The sequence below is a fragment of the Thermobia domestica genome, chromosome 18 (assembly GCF_964235325.1).
Source record: "Thermobia domestica chromosome 18, izTheDome1.hap1.1, whole genome shotgun sequence".
Taxonomy (NCBI): domain Eukaryota; kingdom Metazoa; phylum Arthropoda; class Insecta; order Zygentoma; family Lepismatidae; genus Thermobia; species Thermobia domestica.
This window is the reverse complement of record NC_137471.1, coordinates 3025177-3043360: the sequence shown is the minus strand read 5'-3', so window position 1 is coordinate 3043360 and position 18184 is coordinate 3025177. Positions and strand designations below refer to the sequence as shown.

At 34.2% G+C, this 18184-nt stretch overlaps 1 protein-coding gene across 1 annotated transcript in view; it reads right to left on the bottom strand.

Annotated features, from left to right (window-relative positions):
• The window catches only part of LOC145676126 (uncharacterized), a 71681-nt gene that overhangs the window by 9059 nt on the left and 44438 nt on the right, over window positions 1-18184 (bottom strand). Inside the window, exons 8-10 of the mRNA XM_081747031.1 lie at window positions 15031-18007; window positions 6511-6636; window positions 1894-2204 (exon numbers count right to left, since the gene is read on the bottom strand). Coding sequence (XP_081603157.1) covers window positions 1894-2204; window positions 6511-6636; window positions 15031-18007 — 3414 coding nt within the window. The remainder of the gene's footprint in view (window positions 1-1893; window positions 2205-6510; window positions 6637-15030; window positions 18008-18184) is intronic.

Below are 18184 nucleotides of genomic sequence, written 5' to 3'. Positions count from 1 at the left end.
TGTGGTCCCTTTGTCAATACTGTCCATTAAAACATGGTTTATACGTTCTGTCCATCATGAAAATTTATGCTTCAATATACGATGAGCGCATTCAAAATACGTACCGTTTTTGCATAAGTCTCACAGTTTTCAATTTTCGAGTTAGATATGTCTGTCAGTTTTCAACACAATTCCCGTTATTTCTGCACTCCATTGAAATCTTTATATTTCGCTATGAAAAGCATCTCGTAAGTCTTTTTGTGTGCTATGTTACATACACTGGGAAGTATCACTTTCAAGGGCATTTCTGCCTCGCAATGAATCCTTCAGTTTTTAGAACATGCAGAAGTCACTGGGGAATAGTTCTTGGGAGCAGAGTGGATGAGGGACCACTTCGATGTTCTTATCCTGTAAAAAGCCTTCTTCTTGTCTGGGTCACCATCTTCTCTTCATTCAGCTGTAGAGGGACTTAACGTGATCCGACCTTGATAACTTCAAGTTTTTTGTCAAAATTCTTTCCTCGATGCAGTGAGAGAATCCTGTAGGCTATGGATATCCTCAATAGCCCTTCTGCCCTCCATGACCAGGGTCTTAATACGAGCAATGTTTTTTGAGGTGGTTGCACAAATTGAAGTTTCGGACTTTGACAAATTTTGAGTTGATCCTAGGGACGTACGCAGGGGGTGAGTCCTGGGGGTCCGGATCCCCCCGAAATTTCGAGTTTTGTGTAAATTTAGCCCAATTTCAGGGCAATTTTAGAAAGTTTAATATAAAATACCCTCATATTAAGTTTGGACCCCCGAAATAAATTCCTGCTTATACTACTGGTTGATCCCATCCTCCCCGTACTTTCTTACACCCACTTCCGCACAATAGTCAGCAAGGGCAGTGTCCGCACAAACATCCTTCAACTGACGGTGAATGTCAATCTCTTTTTCATAACATGTAGACAAAATTTTTATGAGGCACATCTATGATGAAATCTGTCATTTCAGGATATCAAAAAAGGATTTTTTTTCACGGGTGAATATAGTAAAAGTAAACATACAAGCTTGCAATTTTGCACAGCTGAACTTTAAAGACTAATTTTAATTGACGTGTAATTATCTTAATGTATCCTTATTTGCGTTTGAGCTATGGCAAACGGCACGTACTTTTGGTGTGCACCTGAAACCTTTGTGAAGAGGAAAAAAAAAACTTAGTTCAAGCCTCTTCCAACATTTTTCTTATAAATTACACAACAGACACCATCATTGTTAGTAACAATACTTCTACTTTTTTGACATTTCATAATTATCGCTCCTTACAACTACTTTCCATGTGATCCACTGTTTGTTATCCCTAACCAAAATAACACAAAGCGTGGACTGAACTAACTGTTTTGCTCGTTAAGGGTTTTATATTGAAGTATGAGTATTTACGCATGGACAGATTCTTTAACCATGTTTTAGAGGGTAATGTAGTGGTAGAAGATACGTACATTGACAAAAGGCCCACAGATGTTCTGAAACCATATGTTGTGATTGTTATGTCTAAGTTGCAAAGTAAAAAATATTTTTTTCTTCTTCTAATATTGGATTTGTTATTGGAAGGGGGTAACACGCCGACAAATGATGTGTCACATTGGCTTACTTGCAAATTATAATATTGAATATACCATATGTTGGGTGGACAAACAACTTCCTAACGTTGTCTCCCCATAGAAATTATGTAGGCTCTACAAGTGGCTATTTCCAAACATCTTACTTATTGTGCTTGTTAGCAGCTTTCCTTTATAAGTAAATTTCCGATGATGCTGATGCGCTAAGATTTATCTGTCTGGTGATTACCTACATTGGTGTAGCAAAGTTACTAGAGAGGATAATTGGACTTAGTACCTACTTCTTATTGCAGAAACAATTATAAAATTCGTACCTAAAAACATCAGTAATAGTTGGCCGTTCATAGGGCTCTTTCAATAACATCCATGTTATTAAATCATTTATATTACAGTCAATAGTTTTTATATTGGTCACTCCTCGGGATAAATTCTCTAAAATATCATTGGCTCCCGCTCCGAACGGGTGAAGACCACCGCTCAATACAAAATGCACTAACATGCCTCCTACTTGAATATCAGACTTCAACGTACAAATTAACCTCCAACTTTTGTTGTAATCTTCGAAAGTTTCTCTCGACCACCAAATCATTGAGGAAGCCAGAGGACGATGGTGCTGCTGCAATGTCTGAAAGAAAAAGAAAAAAATTGTCAGTAAGCAAACCAATTAACAGTGGGCAGGTGTAGATAGTATCATTTAAGAACTTCGATTTTTAGCATAAACTGGTTTTAAATAATTATAAAATAATTCAATAAATAAGAATTTTGATATTCTGTCCGTGTTTATTTTATTTGACTGGCGTTTTAAATGCGCTAATTGCATTTATCTTGAGACTTGTATTACTTTGAGGACCGAGACTTGTATTACTTGTTATATCAATATTGTAATATAATTTTAATTTTTACATTATTATAAATTTATTTCAATATTTTTCATACATGTTCGTGCCCGTAGCCATTGAATCGAGCGGCATTTGGGGCGTCGAAGGGCTCAATTTCATCAAAGAAGTAGGCCAACGTATTGCACACGTTACTGGTGACAAGCGGGCTACTACTTTTCTGATACAACGTATCAGCATAGCAATTCAGCGAGGAAATGTGGCTTCCATTTTAGGTACATTACCTCCTGGAAAATTAATAGAAAAAGTTTTCCTTTTATAACTAACTGTTCTGAATTTGCTGTTTTGCACATTTTGTACACACATCTGGGACATACTTGTACAACAGAGCATATAAAAAACGTGAATATTTGTAATCTGGAGGTGTTCAAAGGGTGTCGATAATGTGTAAAGTGTCCTATTGTGTGTAATTTAACTTTTGAACAGATCTTTAAACTAAAGTGTATAAATAACAAAACCGAAAGAAGGCAGTCTCACCTGTTAAGAAGTTATAAAAAATTACTCTGTATCGTTCTGTCCACTAATAAATTTCTGAATATTCAAAACAAACAAGAAAAATCAATATTTAATAATTAAATATTGAAATAAATTTATAACAATGTAAATATTAAAATTAGAATATCAAAAAGTTTTATTTATTGACATATAACCATTATTTCACTTGTACCGACACCCTAGCCCCCTCTAATCTTCCTTCATCTTCCACAAAAGCTGGAACGGTTGCAACTCGCAGAGAATATGAAAAGAGACGAAAATATAACAACCTCTTGGACAAATACCACTTCGTCACCATAGCCATTGAAACTTGTGGGTCCTGGGGTCAGGAAGGTCTAAACTTCATTAATGAAGTTGGGCACCGCATAACTATTAACACAGGAGACACCCGAGCTTCGCCCTATTTTATACAAAGAATAAGTATGGCTGTGCAAAGAGGGAACGTAGCAGCGATGCTAGGAACTCTCCCTCCGGGAAAAGCTTTGGACGAAATTTTCCTTTTGTAATCACTCTCCTCTCACCAAATTCTCGCAATTGCTACTAGACGAAGAATCAACCATTTTCATATATTTAAAATATTTAAAATGTAATTGGCCCTAGGACCGTTCCTTGTGGCATTCACTTCGAAAGTTTCCAATTTTGGACAGTATATTTTATGTTACATAAATAGCTACATTCCTCATCAAATAATAAGTGATGATTAATAAAATTGATACAGTATTTGTACGAATATGTAATAATCTATTTATGTGATTAATATTTTTCATTGTTCTTCATACTCATTTTGCAACAATTCTATCAAATATTGTATGGAGTGCCATATATATACATATATATATATATATATATATATATATATATATATATATATATATATATAAATGGAAATTTTATAAAAAAAACAAAAGAAAAAACATTATTGAATATATAAAGAAAGATCTTTGAAAACTGTCTAAAAAAATCTGTAAAAACTTCTGCTTCAGTGTTGAGATGATGCGAATTTAATGTCCAACAGACTTGAAGCTACTTTGAGCATCTTTTGAAGGCAGGGTACTATCTCTATTGTTTTTTTTACAATTAAAATTGTGTTGTCTGCATCACATTTTGTTCATGTTTTACCTCTAAATGAAAAGAGAAATATTGCTCAGTACCTTATGGACTTTCTCTATATCTCGAGTTTATAATTTAAAAAAAAGTTCAATGTAAATGACACATACGTGAATATAGCTGTACTGATGGAAGCTTCATGGGCATATTAAAGTTGTAATTTATTACATTAATAATGATAAACTTCATAAAGAAATCATTTATTAATACAAGTTAACATTTTAATATGTTTATGAAGCTTCCATCTGCACAACTGCATTAACGTAGCTGTTGTTTACACTGAACTATTGTGCAATTTTTGTAAAAAACTTTACAGACCAGAGATATATGTATAACGAAAAGTGTTTATGGTCAATGTTAAATCAAAGCTGTTAATCCATACTAGTTGTATCCGCTCCTAGACCCTCTTAATTAACCATACACAGTAATTAAAGATGATGAAATATTAACCACAATAAACGTTCTTTAAATACGATTATTCGTTAAGCGAAGACAACATAATATACTGTTTCATATACTATAATTCAGGGATCCCCAACCCATCTACCGCCGTTCACTAGTCGACCGGTAAATCGTGAGAGGTAGCCCATTGAGGTCTGTGTCATACTATCTGTATCAATCACTGTTATTATTTGTTAGTTCCCCTTTTCAGAACCATCAAGTAGACCGCCAATGATTTCTGAATTGAAAAATAACCCCCAAACCTTTGCTCTAACGTGTTCTTGCTACCGTTCGTTTTTATCTGTGGTACGAAATATCTATCCCTAGTTTGTCCCCGGTTAAGTTTATATGAAAGTAAATGATGGTACAGGACACCATGAAAGGATTTTGTTGCTGTTCTCATATTTCAATTTTATCAAACCTTTCCTTATTAATCACTTACATTTGCCCCATCTTCTTTAGAATACAAGATATGCGTATGGGTCACTAGGCTAAAGATTTCCAAGATTCATCATTACATATATTTTTTAAAGTTCTATCTAATATTTTAACCTACATAAATATCTAATATTCTAGATCTGGTACTACGTGTAATTTAAAAATAAAATCTGACCAAAATAAACACTTATTATTATCAATCTATGTGTAAATGTCAACAATATACAGAAGGCTGTTTTATCCTTATGGTAGCAATTTGCAGTCGCCACCAGAGGCGCTAGTTTCGCGTCAGCAACGTGACGCACGCAGTACGGAGCAGCCAGACACTTGTGTAGAAAGCGTGCAGAGGAGAGACGTGTGTGAGCAGAATGCCGCCGAAAATCGACCCTTTTTGGGAAGGCTAGATCGTAGTACTTTCTGATATAGGCTACAGCTATAGCCGAATAAGAACACAGTGCAAGACATTATGAAGGCAAAATCAGATAATATGTTGGATGAAGGCAATGGTATATCGCCGAAATTTTAACACAGGTTGATAATAATAAGAAGTGTTTGTTTTGGTCACTTTTTGTTTTTAGTCAAGTTCAAAATACATTATCTAATTTCTTTCGTTGTTTTTGTTTCACATGCTGTAAAAATTTAATGCCTTTATGTCTTTTTGCACTTTACAGCTATTTAAATAGTAAGTTTTGCTTATACAAATTATCATTTAATACCTTCATATATAACAAAAATGTCAATAACACGTCTTAAATTTTTTAACTATTTGTATAAAAACAAATCTAGTTCTATATATTAATAGAATTAAAAAAAAATATCTCAAACAAACTCCATCTTGTAAGGCATAAATTAGGAACAGAGTACGTATTAAATAACTTTAAATTTATTTCAATCTTGTTAGAATTTTGAAGGTAATCTCATAAGGTAACCACGCTTTCATTCGATTTTAATTAAATTTCAGGATATTATTAATAAAAAGGGAATATTATTATTAACAGTCATTTAAATTAAAAAAGGATATATTATTCAACTTAACAATAAATTGTCGCACCTACTGTAGGTTTACTTACTATTGTGAAAATTTCTACAATAATTATATGTTTATCTTTAAAGAAATCTTCAGGCTTCCTCAGAAATATATAGCGTGTTCAAAGCACAAGAGACTGAAGTCCAGTTATCAAGGTTGTGAGAAAAGAAACATGAAGTTTGTATGAGGAAAAGTTTTCACTGTTGTTTTACATTATAAGAGATGTTTATAATATTTGGACATACATATTTTATGCTCTGAAAGGAGCTTCAGGTAAAGATTTTAAAGATGACACCAGAAGTTTAATTGATTTTCTTATGCAGTAAACGCACCAAAACTGAAATTCGAAATTGAAGCCCCGTTACGTGGTATTCAAACTTGTTACTTTGGCTGCCAAGCTATAAAGTTACTCTCGTTATGATAAAATTACTCTAAAATAAAAGTATTCAGACTATTTGATGATAGAAACTACGCCTCCCTCTCTGAGATAAAAGAATTTACTTATTTTGCTATATATTTTTATTTACCTGATATAATCCAAAATCTGCCAGGCGCAATGTTCCATTCTCATCTATTAGGACGTTAGAAGGTTTTAAATTGCCATGAATTATTGGTTTACCTCTTGTATGAAGGAAACGAAGACCTTCAAAAAACTATCATAGAACATTAATGAAACATAACATGTTTATTTATATATTAATTTTCTACTACGAACTTATCACGACTTAAGTTATGACAATTTTCTTATTACTAATTTGTGATAATAAGTATAACAAATAAGCGCTCAGCTAATTGGGAAAACATCTTATATATTCCTGATAATATATTTTTTATCATTTTATATATGAGCCGCTCGGGGTAACGTAATGGTAAGCGCCACTTTTAACGAAATTGAGTTATTAGGCAGAATGGGTTGGAATTGAACCACAGAATAGTATGTAAGTAGTTTAATTTCGCATATGTACCTGCAGATGGTAGAAGAAGTTTGTTTGCTATGTGTCATTGCGTTGAAGTGCATGGGAACGTTGATCTTTTTTTTTCCAGTTTTCTCGAAAGTTAGAAAATGTGACATACCATTATGTTCCCCCGAGCGGCTCATATATATATATATATTGGCAGGTAGTGTCACGGAAGGTTGTACATGCTGTGTAGCATATACGTGGTAAGGACAAAAATAGAAAGAATATATAAGTATATGAATTTAGTAAGATTCAATAGATGTATATTGCTAAAAGGGTTTAAGAACAAGTATACGATTAACATTTAGAATAGAGATTTCCGGCTATACAGGGTGCCACAAGTCCCCTGACATACGGTAACTGTTATTCTCAGGGTTTCCCTTCTTACATTTTATAGTAACTCTGATAATAACAACGATTCCCGGCGGGAGCTCATGTGGTTCGGATTCCACGTTAATCAGTAGGTCCACGTCTCATATAGCCTCGCTGCTGAAAGGGACGCTAAACTAAAATCAACTCAACTCAACTCTGATAATAACAGAGTTACCCCATGTCAGGGGACTTTTGAGAGACCCTGTATATAAGAGTGAACACATGAGTTTCATTTATGGTGTTATATGATTATGAATAGTTAGATTTATGGAAAAGTAATCACCTTTTACATTTTACATAAAAAGTTGACTATATATATGTAAGTAGGTAGGTGTAAGTATGTAGGTGATTACTACATACTATATATATGTAAGTATGTAGGTGTAAAATGTAAAAGGTGATATAGATAGATAGTGATAGAGATGTATAGATATAGATATAGATATAATTTTCATTCAATTATTTTTGTAATAACAAGATTGGAGAGCAAATATTGACATTCAATATTGATCCTACGTAATGTGGTCAAACTTTAAAAAATGTATATAACTTGATTTGGACTGTTCAATTTATATAATTAATTTTAAACTTAATTTTGACGAGATTATAATATTAATTTTCCAGCGATTTTGTGAAATTATTATTAAAAATATAGTTTTCAGGACTAATGAAATATAACATTTAAGACTACAAGCTGAAATTAATGGTTGCAAGAACTGAGTGTATAATACTTAATTTGGAATTTATAGTTTCAACTGATTAATGAACTTCTTTCCAGACCGAAAACATTTTTTTTTGAGGGCTCAAGTTTCTACACATCCTCTATAGGATGTTCAAGATCAACACATTTATAGTTGTCATGAAGTTGATTAGTTTTTTTTATTATTTTTTTTTTTCAATTCATGATGACTAGTTCCTTGAAAAAGGCAAATCTATGATCTCTGAAATTAAGTCCACTCCTTACGAGAAGATTGTGAATATAGCTTATTTTGAGCTATTGACATAGTTCGAAAATTTAAGAAAAAAATAATTAACGGATTAAAATTATAAATTAAAGAAAAAATATTTACAAAATATTACGTAGGAAATATGTCCAACAATAAAATGATGAACATATGATTTTAAAATAAACGAAACATTAACGTAGGTTTCTCAATTAACACATTGCCTTGTTAAAATATAATGTTCACAAAACAAGCCAAAATGTTTTATTCAATCGATTTTGACAGAAGCTGCTTCGTTGACATATTTGATCAAAAGCCTGAATCCCTGACTGTATTGTCCTTTTAAATAGGGAAGATCTCTATGGCTTTTGAATTCACCACTCGCCATTACTATCACCTCTCACCACTCTCCTTTCAAGTGAACATTATTTGGGTTTAAAAGAATTAATGTACTTAGGCCGATCAGCATCCTCGAATGTCCTCTGCAACTATTTAAGATAAAAATCTTCCATAATAGGATCAGAGGGGAATGATTTAAAAATACAAGTTGCGTTTCCCCGCTGAACTGCTAAACTAAGTCTCTGTATTAAAAATTGTTTGCTCCGCGAATCTCCTGTTTCCGCAACCAGCTGTGAACCAATTTGTTTCACTAGATTTTTTGCCTCTTTGCTGAAAACACCCATTGTTTCAACAGCAAAGGGAATGAAAATATGATCCTCTTTTAAGCATGTATATTTTTAAATGTTTTCGTTTGCACGCTATCTCTGCTGCACTTCCAGCTTCATGTTGATACGGTATAAGAAGCTGGAAAAGTGTCAACACAAGTGACATCCCATATTAGACATTGCCCATTTTTCCCAGGGGATTAACGTGATGCCATCTGGTCTTTTCCCATCATCCCTTGATAAACCAGATGGTTCTAAAATTGAGGGCACTTCTATACTGGCCAAAGCACGCTTTAGGATATCATTTAATTCAACGTGTCGGGACACTCAGCCTGCGCTTTTGGAACAGCTCAATGGATGCAAACACTTTTCATTGACCTTCTCCCGACAAATGCATGTAAATTTTTTACTGTTCATGCCAAGGCGTAGAGCAATATAAAGACGAAAAGAATTGTTATCCATGAGAGTTCCAATATTCCTCGATGTAATTGATTGCAACCATACATCAGATTCTTTTTCTTATAATGCCTTAAAGCGAGCTATATCAAATACATTATCCAAGACTAACTCTTGTTTAATAATTGATTTTAAGATTATTTTGTCCCAACTTTTTTCTTGTTCTGTAAATGAAAAGATATTACTGCCCAAAATATCACACTACACAAATAGGAGGTCGTTCTTAGAGCATTGCTTGCGCCACAAGAATACAAATCGGCCGAATACTTGCAACTATCTGGTGTTCCACAAGGATCAAACTTGGGATCTCTACTACTTGTAATATTTATAAACCATATTCCTGAATACATATTCCCATAAATTTTCAAATGCTAATGACCTTAAACTTTTTAGAAGTATCAAATCAATAGGCAGGTGGTACCAAAGTATTTAAGTATTGCCAAAGTAACTTATTAGATGAAAGTAATAATAAATGTAAAAATAAGAGTTTTACAAGGCGTAAGAAACCTGTGAAAATTCAATATACACTAAATGAGACTGAACTACCCGTTTCATTCTTTTTTAAAAAAAGTGATACAACTTGTTTTGTAATTGAGATCATCATATAATGAAATAAACTCTGCTATAGGTATTTTAGTCGGTACAGAAATTTGGCATTAAAACCAAATATTAGTAAAATACTACACCACATTTTGATTAAAGAAATATTAAGACTATTCATGGCTTTGGATTAATTGTTTTAACAAAAGAGACACTGACCAAAGCTTAAAACTTTACTTTATTTTAAATTATAATTTGTAACTGTTTCGGATATCTAGCATATCCTTCTTCAGACACGATCGAAATTAATGAAAATACAGACATATATATAAATGTTGTTATAACAGAGTTTAAATTCTTTAACCGTCATATATATATTCCTTAACATTTAAATTATAACAACATTTATATATATGTCTGTATTTTCATTAATTTCGATCGTGTCTGAAGAAGGATATGCTAGATATCCGAAACAGTTACAAATTATAATTTAAAATAAAGTAAAGTTTTAAGCTTTGGTCAGTGTCTCTTTTGTTAAAGAAATATGTTGGTATAACTTGATATATATTTGATTGATTATTATGATTTAATAGGGATACCACCAGCGATGATATTTATTCCAGTCAGTCACGAAAAGGCCGTTGGCCGACAGATAATGCATATTAAAAAAATAAATAAAACATCTAAAAAATATAGTTCTCATAAAGTTCTAACAATTAAAGAGAACAAATCAAAAACTTATATATATATATATATATATATATATATATATATATATATATATATATATATATATATATAACAGAAGTTACGAAAATGTTAATATTTGAGCTAAACTAAAATTTATTTACATATTATATACATAAAACACGTTTTTAGACTATATTTTAGATAACTTGTTTAATATTAATATCATACTAAGACTTAAAGTCCAAATTACGTTATCCTTGTATTTTATTGCACTAGCTTTATTCATTTTATTATCTAGAAAACTCTATTGGTATAAAATATTTTTTTTAATCCACCTAAAATTTGTTATTCCCGACTAACATAAAAGAAAAATAATGAAAGTACTAAAACAAGTTTTTAAAAGGATAATTTTGCCTGTTGTAACACATGGATATGGAAGTTGGCCAATGAAGACATCTAATAGTTATTTAAAATATTTTAAAGAAATATATATACGCTATAAAAGGAAACAAACCAATAAGTGGAGAAAATTTACATAACGTGGAACTCTATAATATTATGATGTAAATCTAACAGAAACCTATACATATTAAATCTCATTATTTTTGTAAAAATATAATTTTTAGTATCTAAACAGAAAATAGGTAAAACTTGTTTCCTGGAAGACCAAAATAAAAACGTAACAAACATGAGTGAAAGTATGAAAACAAGTATAGAAATAGGAAATCATACAGGTAGAATCCAGAGCCGATGAATATATGAACCAACATCAAAGTAAACAAAAGGTTACACTTACAATATACAGGCAGCTGATCCTAGATCGTAGATAGCCATTATGCTCGTGCCAAGATTCCTGCACTATGATTCCTGCTCGACAGTGACCAAGCCGATATTGAGACGAAAAGTGTGACCCTTTGTTTACTTGGTTTATATATTCATCGGTTCTGGATTCCACCTGTATGATTTCCTAGTTCTATACTTGTTTTCATACTTTCACTCATGTTTGTTACCTTTTTATTTTGGTCTTCCAGGAAACAAGGTTTGGCTATTTTCTGTTTAGATACTAAAAGTTATATTTACAAAAATAATAACATTTAATATTCATAGGTTTCTCTTAGATTTATATCACATTCCCTCTTCTGAAAAAAAAAGAAAGAAAAAAAAAGAAAAACAAGTGCTTCTAAAGTCATTGGTTAAAATTTGCTCTCTTCTTCTTCTTCATATCTATACTACTTAATATACATAGGTTTCTCTTGATTTACATCACAATATGTATTCATAATTGAATATAATAAGGAGAATTAAATGGATACGCCTATGATAGGAACAAATTACAAAAATGAGAAATACGGACTTAGTTTATGGATAACATCTGGAAAAAGAGCACCACTGGCGTCTCTGGCAGGTAAACTTTGGAGGGGACACCAAAGAAAGTGATTTAAATAGTAGTACCTAGCCCAACCTGTTTATTTATCTTCGATTCCATTTGTTACCTTTTTGCTTACCTTCACGGACTCTCTTGAGACATATTAAGAACTCTGTTATAATCGTTTCATAGCCTGAATATTATATTCCAAATAAATATAATTATTATTATTTATATGTTATTCTGTCGTTAGTAAATAAATTAAATTAGATAGAATATTGAACATTTTGTACTTCAAAATATTGGGGGACGTGTCCCCTTCGTCCGCCCGCCAGAAATGCCCATGAAGAGCACCAAGAAGAAAGGAGATCATTATACCAAGTGAATACAAAGAAAGCTTAATTGGAAAGCATCTTGAAAAAAAAAAAAAAAAACAAAAAAAAAAAAAAAACGCGTTAATCAAGAACAGTCATTAGGTAGTCTGTTATACAATGAAATAAGGTTACGGATGCAATGAAGACGGAACATAAGGTTACGTAAAAATGACACTGAGAATGTGTACATTGTTTTGTGATGGAACGTAGAACACTTCGAACCCACTTCTCAACAATACTGTATTATTGATATGGTAGAGACCCCAGAAAATAGTCTGCACAGCTGGCAACATTGCTTTTTTTATTTAACATAGACGCCTTACCAGTGTGATGCACAAACAGCTGGTGCAACTAGAAAAGTTAGACAGAAAAGCATCTATTTCCAATAATTTTCCTCACCTTCATTTTTTTTTCTTTTGTTAATCCTTACTTATAACGAAGTTGGCCCTGGACTTTTGATACACAAGCATACACGTATACAGCAAAAACATGTTAACATTGAATGGGTGTTCTTTCTGCTTTTGATTTGCAGATTAAACCATGGCATGCCGATTCGCCTGTATTCACCACGAACTAGATTAAACCTTCGCGCCTGACAATTGGTAGGATTTACGAGAAGTTTGTAAGGATGGAGTCCGTTCAAGACGATTGCAAGGGAAATAGTAGTAAAAAGAGTCTGGTCGAACTGAAGAGAATATCATCCTCGTCCAGGGAGTGAAGATAGCCAGCCCAACCGAGTCCTTGCGCAGATTTCCTCTAGAGACTAACATTTCTCAAACACCAGTGGTTACAATATTACACCGTGATTTAGGAATGAAGCCATACCACTTGCAGATTGTGCATCTCACAAACGCGGACAAGCAAGCACGTGTGAATCCTGCACAAATTATCTTGGAAATAGTGCTCACAGAGTTGGACATTCTGTTCATGTTCTCCCGAACTGACGTCATGTGATTTTTCGTTGTGGGGCATGGTCAAGGATCGTGTGTATGCCAGAAAACCTAGCAACTTGGACGACCTGAAGCACCGCATCACTCAAGTCAACCCTGCTATCCCTGCCCAGAGGACCATACAATCAACAATGGTCAGAATCCATAAGTGCATTGAGCTAGATGGGTGTCAAATTGAAACCCTGTAACCAAATCCTTGCCTTGTAATTTCACTTGAGTAAACCCAAATTTAATGTTAATATCTTTTTGCCTCACCCTGAATTTGCGACTGAATTGTTTAGAGCAGTAATGCCCAGTTTATAATGTACCGTGCGCCAGGATGAAATAAGAATTATAAGTAGAGAAAAGAAAGAAAAATTAAAGAAATAAAAACGGATACATACATAGGTAAGAACAATGCAGTAAAGCTATGTGCTGTGTGTCTGAATGTTCGCCCGTCAGGTGATAGTGTGACTCACTATGAAATATAGCAATCAGGCTCTATGATCTTTTGCAAGTTAAATTTGTCAACTCTTGTTTGTTATTATTAGCATTTTTTCTCAGTGTTTCCTATTTGTTATTTATTCAATATTTGTCTATCTGAAGTCTTAGCTGCTTTAATGTTTTCGACGTTTCACATTTGGATTTAAATAAAATTCTTCAATGTGTGAATTTTGCACTGTGCTGTGTTTCTTATAGATGCTCTGATAAACCTAAGAAAGTAAAACCTTCGGTGGAAAAAATGGTATACATAGCTCAGCTCAGGTATCAGCTTATACAAGGTGTGATCGAAAAGTACGATGAATGTAGTTGCGCAGTGCCATCTATCGAGGTTATATTCATTACAACTTTTAAGTCCAGTAGTCTAAGCCTTTGGTACAGTTAGTGTCAAGTTTGAACGAGTTGTGACATGTTAGTTGGCTTCCAGAGGCTAAGGATGAGGACGTGTTAAAAGTGTCTGTCGCGCGCCAACATTAAGTTTTGTTCTAAGCTGCAGAAAAGTGCCAAAGAAGTTCAACGAAATGACAAAATTAGTGTATAGTGCTGAAGCGGTGATACTGAAGACTATTTACAAAGGTATGAGCGATTCAAAAGCTGCAAGGAGCCAGTTCAAAATGAGCAACGATCGAGACGTCCTTCGACGTCGAAAACGGATGAAAACGTGCAAAAAGTGGCACAATTGATTTGTTCAAACAGGCGAAATACTATTCGAGAGCTTTCCGAAGAACTAAATATCTTGTATGGGTCCGTGGAAAGTATTTTAACTTCCGATTAAATAGGCAAATGGCTTCCTTCTTCACCAGGAAAACGCGCCGTGCCACACCTTGCTTTTGATCCGCGAGTTTTTGGCCGAGTCTGTTCACATTCACTGTGCTCTCTCGATATAGCACCATGCAACTTCTGACTCTTCCCAAAAATTAAAACCGTGTTTAAAGGAAAACGTTTTGACACCATTCTTGACACTGAGATGGCCGACAGAGCAGCTGAACACCCTTCCAAAAGAAGCCTTTCAGAAATGTTTCCAGTCATGGATTCAACGTTGAGATAAGTGCATTGCTAGCTAAGAACAGTACTTTGAAGAAGGAGATTAAATAAAACTCCATGTAAGCTTATTACTTATTACTTTGTTTGTAATAAAGTTATACACTCTATTTTTGATCATACATCGCATATACCTATAGCTCAGGTATAATCAGTGTATTATTAGAAGTAGTTTATTTAAGAATAATGCTATTGCAAACACACACTTACCTGCCTTACTAAAGCCATTGTACGGGACTCAAGCGAATTTGTGAGTTTCAGGTACATAAGATACTCTCCAAGGTTCCATTCACACAGTGGGGAGATGAGATAGATATGGTCTTCTTCTTCGATATATGATAAATAATGCAATATGTTGTCGTGTCGAAGAGGGAGAAGAGGTTCAACACATTTCCTTAACGATACATAAGCAAGTCCAGCAAATGAATAACGCGGAATGTTTTTAACAGCTATTCCCTTTCCAGTGTTATCTAACGCTAAAAACACTTCACCATAAGTACCTTTGTCTATAGTAAAATGTCCCGACATTTTACTTAGTGTAAGTCCTTCTAATGTTCTCTTTTGTTTAGCTGGAAGATTTTTCAATGCAGATAGTAACCACCACCAACGACCATGTTTTAATTTCGATAGATTGACTGTCGTCGTTTCTTGAGACACTGAAACCATCGGAGTCTGTAGAGAAACTAGTTTTGGTTGTAAGTTCTGAGGATACAATGGAGGAAAGTTTTGGTACATTAGATTAGGAGGGACTGGCGCTGTTGCCGATGAGTCCGGACGCCAACTTCCCTTATTCATTCCGAATTGACTGGAAGTATTAGGTACACTATGAGGAGAAAATCCTGGAGGTACTGGTATTTGTCGATTTGAAGGAGATAAATTCGGAGCAGGATATACTGGAATACCTTCCGTGTTAACAGCTGCAAAACTAGGAGTAGGTATTGGTTCTCTAAAGACATTGCTAGGTTCTGAAATGGGTGTATATCTATTATGTAAAATATTTTGAGATGTCGCTCCGTATGATGGATGTTGACTCAAGGCAGATGACGAAATCGTTACTTTTTCCTCTGCTTTATAGTTTTGAGCTCCATGTAAATTAACTTTTTGGAAATTTTGTTGCAGCTGAACAGTCGCACTTCGTGGAAACGAAGGAAGTGATGCAGTGGTTTGGCATTGATTTCTGTTACTATTGGATGGGGAATACACATGCCTATTGGTGGATTTTATTTGCGTATTTGGAACACAATACAACACTGATGATTCTGAACATCTGTCAAACCGTGCAGATTCACTTATGTTAGGCATTTGAGTCGGAACATGTGGTAAGGATGCATACGACTGTTTTAAGTAATCGTTTTCTGGCAATCTCGCCTCTTGAATGAACATGCTTGTATTTCGGAAATTTACGTCGTTTAAATATACATCGGGTGGTATCAGTTCTCGAGGGGTTTTGTTTACTTGTCCACTAGTTCGTGGCGAAAATAAACAGTCGGCTTCAAAGTTGAATTCAGTTGAAGTCACTTCAGTGTCTGTGGTTTCATGTTGTTCAAATTCTGTACAATCTTCCGTGGACTCACTCTCTTCGCATTTTGATGCATCTTTTTTATTTAATTTCTTCTTTTCCTTCGACAATTTTTCTAACAACCCATCTACATAAGCGTGATGACTAAGTAATTTTTCATTCAACTTTACAACAACTTTCTTATAAGATCTCTCGTCAATATTAAGCTCTTTCGCCAGCCTCAATTTTGTTATTAACGATTCCCACCGTTCTTTCATGCGATGATTGTACTCATTCTCTAAATCGCGTAATACCAGATGTACCTTCTTACAGTATCGTATGTAACAATTGCTATCACCTTCACCATCTCTGTTCTTACTTTTGGAGCACTTAATTTTGCAAATATGTTCTTCTTTATTAATTCTCCTAAATTTCATCATAAGGTCCTGAAACATCTTCTGTAAGTACAGCAGTACAATTTCTCTTGCATCAGCTTTTCTACCCACTTTTTTCATCGACAAGCTTTCTGTTTTGGTTACAGCCAACTCTTCGGCTGAATGGCGCGTTATTGGCGCGTTTGCGAGTTGACCCTTTTTCATAATTATTCGTCTTCCTTGTACATACATGGGCGTATCTGCACTAATAGTTTGTATTGTTTCTACACTATGAGATCGTCTTGCTGTAGAACAATCACCTTCGGATCCATTGGCCGAAACAAAACTTAAAGATTTAGAGGGTTTTAGTTTGCAACCTTCACTGGTATTGCAATCATCATTTGTTGCTGTGGCAGCAGGTTCACCTGCTCCACATGTTTCTTTCGTATTATGATCTCGGTCTTTAGCCACGACGACCTCTTTCTTTGCATTATTTTCATTTTCTTTTGGTTGTGATTCTCCTTGCTTAAGTTCGTTATCATCAGAATGTGGCTGTGTTACATTCTTTGTCAGAGATACTTTCATATCTTCTGCATTTGTTATGGTTTTGATTAGGTCCCACGGTGAAGCCTGAGGCCATTCGCCCATTTCGGACGAATCAGAGGCCGTATGAATGGAATCTGAGCGATAAGTTTCAGGTAAAACATGATCGTTATGTTGATTATCTGTTTCTTCCACGGTTGTTGGTAGTTCTACTGTTTCCGCCTTCTCTGCTACTTTTTCATTTTCTGCTTTGTCTTTGTTTACTGTTGCTGTTGGTTTAGATGTGGCCGGAGATGGAGGATTCAGCTCAGCTATCATTTGTGCCCTCATACGTGCAGCCTTCAGTTTGTTCGCTTTAGCTTTTCGTCGCATTCTTTTGGACATAGGAGCACAGAAGCCAGTATGAGAGCTCTGGGGACTCTGTCCGCTTGTACTGTTCGCTGTCGAGTTCTCGGCTGCTTTGTCTTTTTTAGTCTCTTGTTCTTTTTCCTCCGTTTTTTCCTCAACAACGATGATGCTTTGTCCGCTCTCAAGAGTCTTCATTAATTCTCGAAATTCTTTTACTTTTGCTTTTACGAGCCGAATGTGGTATTCATCCGCATTAAAGTTATAAGTGACAACACACATCTCCAAAAATCGTTGATAATACAATTGGATTTCATGGTAGTGCAGCTGAAGCCAACCTCGTGCACAACTTCCAACGGGACACGCTACAAATAATGGCATCAAAGCAGCAGCCATTATCCATGATGTTGAAGACGACAAACCATGTCTAAACAAGAAAAAATGTATAATACTTTTTGATGCGTTCTTGAAGAATACATGTAAAAAAACATAGATGTAAAATAACATAAAAAGGAAATAAACATTAGTAAAAGGTATCATAATAGTCTTGTAGTGCATGAGAAAATATATTTTATTGGCAACAGAAATTTTCCGTTCCACCGTT